Below are 8,251 nucleotides of genomic sequence, written 5' to 3'. Positions count from 1 at the left end.
TCTGGCAACAAAACTGTGTAGATGCTTGCCCCGAGCTCTCATACTCTGATGGTGCATTGTCTTTGAGCTGTGCGCCTTTTGGCGTCATCTGGTCCAACCCATGTGAGACTAGGCTCTAAGGAAAGCTGTCTCGGGTGTGGATCAATCAACTTCAAGGACAGTGCACATTATCAGAGTTATGTTCTTTTGTTTGTATTATGACTGCAGGTATTGCGGTCTATGCAAACATGACTCCTTGTAAAAAGGTGTCAGTTTTGTTGCCAGATAGAAGGGTAAAGAACCAATTATCATATTTTTACTGGCAAATGAGGTTCCCATAGTGTAGATGCTTGCCCCGAGCTCTCATACTCTGATGGTGCATTGTCTTTGAGTTGTGCGCCTTTTGGCGTCATCTGGTCCAACCCATATGAGACTAGGCTCTAAGGAAAGCTGTCTCGGGTGTGGATCAATCAACTTTAAGGACAGTGCACATTATCAGAGTTATGTTCTTTTGTTTGTATTATGACTGCAGGTATTGCGGTCTATGCAAACATGACTCCTTGTAAAAAGGTGTCAGTTTTGTTGCCAGATAGAAGGGTAAAGAACCAATTATCAAAAACTAAATAATCCGTTAAAACCGTGAGCGCGTCGCAAGAGGCCGCCGGCCGAGCAGATGGAGCGACGAGCTCCGCTCGTGTGCTCGGTGGATTATTACATCGCAGATCGTGAGAGATGGCGGGAGAGGCTTTCATCCAGCAGTGGATGGACCAAGCCCGATGATAACGATGACGATTGCTACATTAACCCAGTGTAATTGAACGCGCCGATCGGCAGTCGTAAACGTGTAAATGTTTATCGCTGTTATCGAGGCACGATGAAATACACAGGAGGAGCTGGTAAAATCACGTGGGGAATACGTTGGTATAAGTGCATGCAAGTGTACACATTCTTCCGAAACCGTATTTCTAACTCGGCGCCTCTAACGTCAAGGCACTGGCCATACATCTGTGCATGTTTTTAGCGGTAGCTCATTCTCAAAACGAGTTTTCAGCACAGAACACCTTTTATCAATGAATTCCAACTATATCCAGGTACAAACATTACCGACGTTAGGCATTTTTCCGTATGGCCGAGAGATAATAGCAAAAAAAATATCAAAAATATACATTTATAAAAAGAATATTAGATTGTTTCCATTTGCAAAAATAGGGCTTCCTTTCAGATACGTAAGTTGCGGGCAATCGAGTTCGTTCAGAATGTGCGGGGGCAGTGCTGTTTTTTACGGTAGGAGCCCTCTTTTATGCATGTGTGTTGAACTTCTTTCGCACCATACGTAGCCAACCGTAGCTAATCGGAGGTGCGGGATGGCCGTGAGGCGCGCCCCCCGGGAGGCCCGTGGGCAGCCCGGAGGGCAGCAGCAGGAGGTCCTTTAGTCCGAAGCAGAGACCACTTCCATCCACACGTCCCCTTGGAATGCCCACAGATGTGCGTGAGCCCACCGACACGCGCGCACGAGCACACACTCGCGCTCGCGCGTGCGTGCCAAGTGACCCGTTCGCACCCTTCGTACACTTTGCGCTTTCCCTCCCTGACTTTGGCGGCCGCGACCGGCAACCACGACGCCCGGGGACTGAAGTCAGACCGAGCCGTCTTCGCTGTCGTAGCCGCTGGCGTCCCCGGCGGAGTGGCCGTGAGTGCCGCCCGCGCGGAGGCCCGTGGGCAGCTCGGAGGGCAGCAGCGGATCCTTGTGCACGTCGCCGGGCAGCTCGCCCTCCTGCGCCCCCGCACCCAGCTGGCTGCCCTTGACGCGCTTCCACTTCATGCGCCGGTTTTGGAACCACACCTTCACCTGCACGGAAGGGGGCAGCTCGTTTACACGTTGACCACTGCGGTAGTTTGTTTATTTATTTAACAAATACTTTTTAAACGTGACGGTCATACAGTGTGTCCCGTACCCTAGGAAATGAGGCGGAATTATTCAAACTAAACTTTCAACTATTTTTATTTTTCCAGTTGAGGACCACTGAGCTCTATAGCACTTTTTCAGAAGCGACCTGGCCGGAGAAAGATCCACACGGCCACGGGGAAAACACACAAACTCCAAATATACAGGCGCCTGGGTCGGGATCGAACCCACTACCTCCTGCATACCAGGCGAGGCAGTTAACATGTCGCCATAAGAAGCTGGAGTCTACGTGGGACCGTGAAGATAATTTCGGCGCAGGGCGGGAGGAGCAGAGGGGGGGGGGGGACCGAGTGAGGGATGGCAGGATGCGGTGGAACGAGGTATGGAGACAACAGATGTGAATCGACGCAGAGTCGAAGCTCATGGAGACAGTAATGGGAGTTATGTCTGAAAAGAAAGAGAAGGCAGGGTGTCCCAGAACAGAAACCACGTCACTCTTTTATTTCATAGTGGAAATGTTTTTTTTCATTTGGTTGAGAACATATCGGTATTTCTGTTACCTTTCAACGGGTAATCTGAATGCCATTCCTGCCGCATCATCAATAGGACCTTGCTTTTGAGAATGAGCAGGAATCAGTGTGAAAATGTTTCCAAGCATAAGCACCACCAATGCCACGTGCTGTTAGTGATCGATGGAGAGAAAAAAAACTATTGGAACGCGGCAGTATCTATCAGTTGCTGGATAAGATTGCTTTTGAAAAATATGGCAGGAATTATGAGTCACCTTGTACACGATACAAACAATGGAACGTTTTCACATTTAAATTTCAGGCTCGTAAAATTACGTTTTGTTCAGCCGTGTAATTAGAGAGGGCAAAACATTTACACAGATTAAGGTGCAGGAGGCAGAGTGACATGCCATTTGAAAGGGTTAAATAATTTAAATTTCAATCACGTAAATCTGTCGCTTTGACTTTTCCCTATCTGATCAATGTTACGTTCTTTTCATCTTATTCTCAGGAGATGAAGTCGGCACACAGAATTACTACATCTTGATATTAACAGATTTTTTTTTGGTTTGTTTCAGAGACGTGCAATGCCTTGCAGTGGAACAAATGATGAGACTTGGAAAAAAAGAGTGGGGAACTTAAATTAATGTGAATGTTTCGATTGCGTACATCGTGACCCAGCCTTGTAGCTCTCGAGCGTACAGGCGGTGCTCATGGGCTGCAGGGGGCCCAGGCCGCGGTGGTGAGATGTTTACTACCTCGCCTGGTGTGCAGGAGGCCGTGGGTTCCTGACCCCTGATGCCGATATATTTGGAGTTTTTTGCATGTTTTCCCCGTGATTACTTTAAATTTTCTCCGGGTCCTCCGGTTGTTTCCCTCCACATGTAGATACATACGTTTATAGAGTATTTGGCTCCTATACATTTCCACGTGATAAGCCACTTCGTTGAGCTATCATTTATGGCCAGGTCGCTTCTGAAAAAGAGCTACATAGTTCAGTAGGCTTTACCTGGTAAGATAAAAAAATAATGTATAGTTTTTGAAGAGCAGGTGATATTGGATAGGTGGCCCCATGTTTTTTTTCTCGCCAATGCCAACCAGGCTAACCCTGCTGTCATAAACCAGTGATTAAAGCGTGGGGGAATGCGGGGCAGCTATTGTCACTGTACGCGGAAGGCGGAACGCAGAGGTAACACGTGTGCCATCAGCATTGACTTGACAGGAATTATTTTTTTTATTGAGGGGCATGTATGTTGAACTTCTTTCGCACCAATCACGCTCATCAGAGGTGCGGGGGAATACCAACTACCTAAATACAAAAAGCTGTTCTCAACAAATGAGTTTTCAATCTAGGGGCCTAGTTTGGACAGCATGGGCCTTGGTACAGAAATAAAATGTGGGCCCTCTGTACAATCTCTCCTCTCTTCGTAGCCTAGCGCATGGGCCTGGCAGTAACGCATGGCCCCGAGCGCATGGGCCTGGTGGTAACGAATTGGCCCCAAGCGCATGGACCCCTTCTGCCCGTGGACCCCGGTGCAATTGCACCGCCTGCTCATTTGAAATCTATGCCACTATCGAGGGCGCTGCTGCCGTTTCGCGTCCTGCCATCCTTGTGTCCCCAACTGCCTTATTCCGCTGATGATGAAATCCTGCTTTGTCCCGCTGATTGTAACAATAACTACGCGGCACAGCCCTGCATCAGCCACTCTGTTTCACTGTCACACGCTGATCGACCTTTGTGTGTTCTTGGGGTGTATGCCCATTTTTATCCGATCATGATTGAGTGATTATGATGGTCTAAAAGAGATAGAAAGCTGATATTTGACGCAAGTTTTGTGTTGTGTATATTCTTAGTACAACGTAACATTGAACAGATAGTGAAAAGTAAAAGTACAAAAATTGAAACTATAAAATGTTTGAATTTCCAAATATTATAGCCAAGGGTTGACCGGTTTTATTCAAAGGTTATGATCCATCCTTAAAGCTCTACATTGCTTTGCGTCTAGTGTTAAACTCTTTGCAATATATGCTGCTCATCACCAGTGGACCAAAGTAGAACGTGACGCTAACGTTTACAGAAGGCGGGTGAATACCCAGGGCTGTCCTGTCACCTACCTGGATGGACCCAGCTGATAATAAACCCTCAGTGGTGCCACACATCATACTAATTCGAAGAACTCCCCCGATCTGTGATACTATCAGCATGACTCCTTCAATCGCGGGAGCTGTAGGATCCTTTCAAACTACTACTATCCAAACCCCTTTTGTCCCTAATATCCGTTATTTATACATATAAAAAAATGGAATAACATCACGGATATTAGGATCAGTGACATTTGTCCGCAGGGCCATCCATGGGGGGAGGGGAGGCTGGGGCAAATGTCACGCGGTGTGGGCCCCCCCGACGATTTTTTTACTAAACCGGAAGTATTACATCAGACACCGTGACGTCGAAGCGCCCCCCCCCCCCAAGTGCGGGGCCCGGGGCGGTCGCCCCGATTCCCCAAGACCCCCTCGGGACGGCTCCATTTGTACCCCACACCTTACCGCGGATTGGGAGTTCTACAAACGAAAAGTAAATGTTGTGGATTTACTCTCCAACACACCGGTGTGCTGTACTAGTGACGAATTGGCACGTTCTGTTTACGTGACAACCCTTACTAGTTGGCTGTGTCGTGTGGCGGCGGGTTTAACGACACGTTTATATTTTGCGCGATCAAACCCCCCCCCCCCAAAACCCGCCTCCATTACACTGGTCAACAACGGTTTTAAGGTAATTTTGGGGTGCTGATTCCAAATCTGACATCAGTTTTTGTCTATCACATCAAGTTTTGAGATATCAAATAAATGTGGATATCTACATAAAATAATATTATAAACACACTGTTCTAAAAATACAGCACCATATTTTAACACTAAAGCAGTCACTGACTCGCAACAACTTGCAATCATAAGTGACAGAGTTAATTTCAGGTAAAATCAATGAAAATGGGGTATGCCGATAGCATCAAAATGAGATGTGATAGAGCAAATCTGAGATCAGATTTGGAATCAGCATCCTGAAATTTGTCTTAAACAGCTGCAAAAGTCCAGGCCAGAAAAACATGTTTTTTTGTTGTTGAAAAGTGCCGATCATTTAGCGCGCGCGGTTGAGCGTAAGTGGTCGGGTGGCCATGGGGACAGGGCACCTGTCTCTCGGTTAGCTGCAGGTTCACGGCGATCTCGTATCGGCGCAGCCGCGTCAGGTAGTTGTGGTGCGCGAACTCCGCCTCCAGTTCCCGCAGCTGCTCCTTGGTGAAGGCCGTGCGCTCCTTGCGAGGTCGCGCGGCGCTCGCCGCTCCTCCTCCTCCGCGACGCGGCCGTGGCTCCTCCGGGCTGCGTCCTGCGCGCGTTCCACCCCCCGACACGAACGACAAAGACAAAGATGCCCCACCACCCCGTAGAGGCTTTAAGACACTGTCAGGGGCAAGTGCTGTTTGCGAGCGCCGATTGAAGCCGCCGCCGCAGCGGCACACGAGGTGGTGGGTGGTGAACACCACGTCCGGCCGCCTTTGTCTCCCCAGTGCTGATGTTTACACACACACACCTCGTCACCTCGTGAGCTCCACATCCACCCCCCGGCTACCCACCTCATCAGATGTACTCCGCTTACCTTATCCGGCGACGTTCACAATCATTGCGACGAACAGAATCAGGAGAAGATAAAAAAAAACACATTGCGCCGTCTGCTTAACAGATGACGTTAAAGACGTTCGAAAAAGACGGAGGCTGCGGTGTGTCGGCGAAATAAAAAAAAGTATAATTATTGAAGTGTGTAAAGCCACAACGCAGCATGGCACCCCGACTGTGAAACTGTCGTGGACTCCACCCTGCTGGGAGACAGCCTGCACTAGGAGAATGTACTAATTTGGTTTGATGTGGCTCTCATTATTAGTCTTCTTCTTCTTGAAGGGTTAGGGCCAGTAGAAATTGATCGCAAGGCGGATTGCACGGCCAAGGCTGCTTCGTTTATGCGCTTTAGGAAGCGTGCGAGGGCACGGAGGAGACGTTTGAAGCATTCGAAATATGCCACGGAGGCGTCTCTCGCGTTGTATACCCGAGTGATCGTGGTTCTAATGAGGGTGACGATTTGTGTTCGCTGCTGGCATCGCCGCCGGTACGTCACGACGGAGTTTTACCTTCAGGATTTACAGCCGTGGAAAGTTATTGCGTCAAAAGAAATGAACAAAAAAATAGCACACCGCAAACACGTGCGCGGGAAAGGTTAAGTATGGTGAGGTTTTTTTTATTGCTTCTCTGTTCGCTTAGATTTATGAAGGCGCGTAGACGTACGCATTACTTTTTCCGTAGCACTTGCGTCTTTTTCTTGCAGCACTGTGTGAGAACTGCTCAAACGGGCAGCGCGTTCCACGCGTGCGCGCGTGTGGTCGGAGTAGCCGCCCAACAGCTGGCGACCGCGGCGAACACCGAGTGATCTTGTACAACAGCGTAAACGTTCGAGTTGGAGAAAAAATGAACGACACCACGGCGATGGTATTCGAAGCACGCGTCACTTCACAACTCGCTCAAACAACAACAACAACAATGCTATTTCGCTTACCAGTCGCGTCCGACATGAATCTTAACCGACTCCAAGGATAAGTGGCGTGGAGGCCCTCATCCAGCAGCGGAGTGACAAAGAGCTGCACATCTATATGACTCCAGGGACACGCTGGCGGCGTGTGCGGAGGGGAGGCTCTCATCCAGCAGTGGAGTGACCTTTACACAACTTCATGGACACGTGGCGCACGAACGCGCGTGCGTGCGCGTGCTCGTGCGCGCTCACCTTCGCCTCCGGTCGATCCACTCTTTCTCCGCGCCGCCTTCGCCACCTTGTCCTCTCGGGTCGCGACCTGCAGCTCCGCGGCCGCCTCGTAGCTGCACGAGGACAGGCGCTGGGGGCTGCTGTCCCCGGCCGTGGCGGCTCCCGTGGGGGACCGCGACGATGGAGACGCGGGCCTCACTCCGCCGGGCTCGCCAGAGCCGCTTCGCCGCATCACGGCCGACACGGCCGCGGACCTTGGACTCTGCTGCTGCCACTCTGGTTGTTGCTGCTGGTGTTGGGTCTGCTGCTGCTGCTGTTGATGGTGGTGGTGCTGCTGCTGCTGTTGTTGCTGCTGCTGCTGCTGCTGTGGTGGTGGTGGCGGTGCACGTACGAGCGGCCGCCGCTGCTCATGAAAGCGGCGTCAGCGCACGGGAACCCCGGCGTGGAGACGGCGCAGGAGGCGGAGATGTCCGGGAACGAGAAGCGATGGAGACCGGGCAGCGGAATCCCGCCGTGTTCTTGGCTCATATATCCGAACATGGTGTGCTCCATTGTTGCGCTTCTTCCCTCTCTCTCTGCGAGGAGACTCGGGGCTGGGGTGGAGGGTCGAGGCGGGGGGGTAAGAGATGCCTTCGCTGTGCGTCAGATGAGGGACCCCAGACATTCGCGTCTCATCATCACGCGCGTACGTGCGTCCGCGCAGGATAGCGCGCCGGAGAGAGTACCGTGATCATCAGCTGAAGATAATTCGAAAGGACTCTGACTTCGGGAAAGTATCTTGCCGTGGAGACAAGGCGCGGTATACTTTGCACACTCACTGTGCCCGCCTAAGCAGCCTCAGAGCTATCACGCGAGCATGGGAGGAGAGACGCGGGCCGGGTTATAACGGAGAGTGGCTCCTAAAGGAGGGCGTGGGCCGGGGCGGGCGAGGGTGGAGGAAGAGGAGGAGATGGTGGTGCTGCTGCTGCTGGTGGTGGGGCTGCTTCTGTTGCTCGTGGTGGATTATTTGGAGGGAACTCGATGTGTGGGCGGATTCTCCAAAACCGCGGCCCC

At 51.0% G+C, this 8,251-nt stretch overlaps 1 protein-coding gene across 1 annotated transcript; it reads right to left on the bottom strand.

Annotated features, from left to right (window-relative positions):
• Positions 1-520: 520 nt before the first annotated feature.
• On the bottom strand, positions 521-8,038 carry LOC144934301 (uncharacterized). The gene is given in 4 exon segments (XM_078859976.1): positions 521-1,828; positions 5,583-5,776; positions 7,220-7,564; positions 7,567-8,038. Coding segments are annotated over 4 exon segments (936 nt in total). The 5' UTR covers positions 7,751-8,038; the 3' UTR covers positions 521-1,615.
• Between the last annotated feature and the right edge of the window lie 213 nt (positions 8,039-8,251).

Source organism: Lampetra fluviatilis, chromosome 10 (assembly GCF_964198595.1).
Source record: "Lampetra fluviatilis chromosome 10, kcLamFluv1.1, whole genome shotgun sequence".
Classification (NCBI taxonomy): domain Eukaryota; kingdom Metazoa; phylum Chordata; class Hyperoartia; order Petromyzontiformes; family Petromyzontidae; genus Lampetra; species Lampetra fluviatilis.
This window is presented reverse-complemented; position numbering and strand designations above follow the sequence as displayed.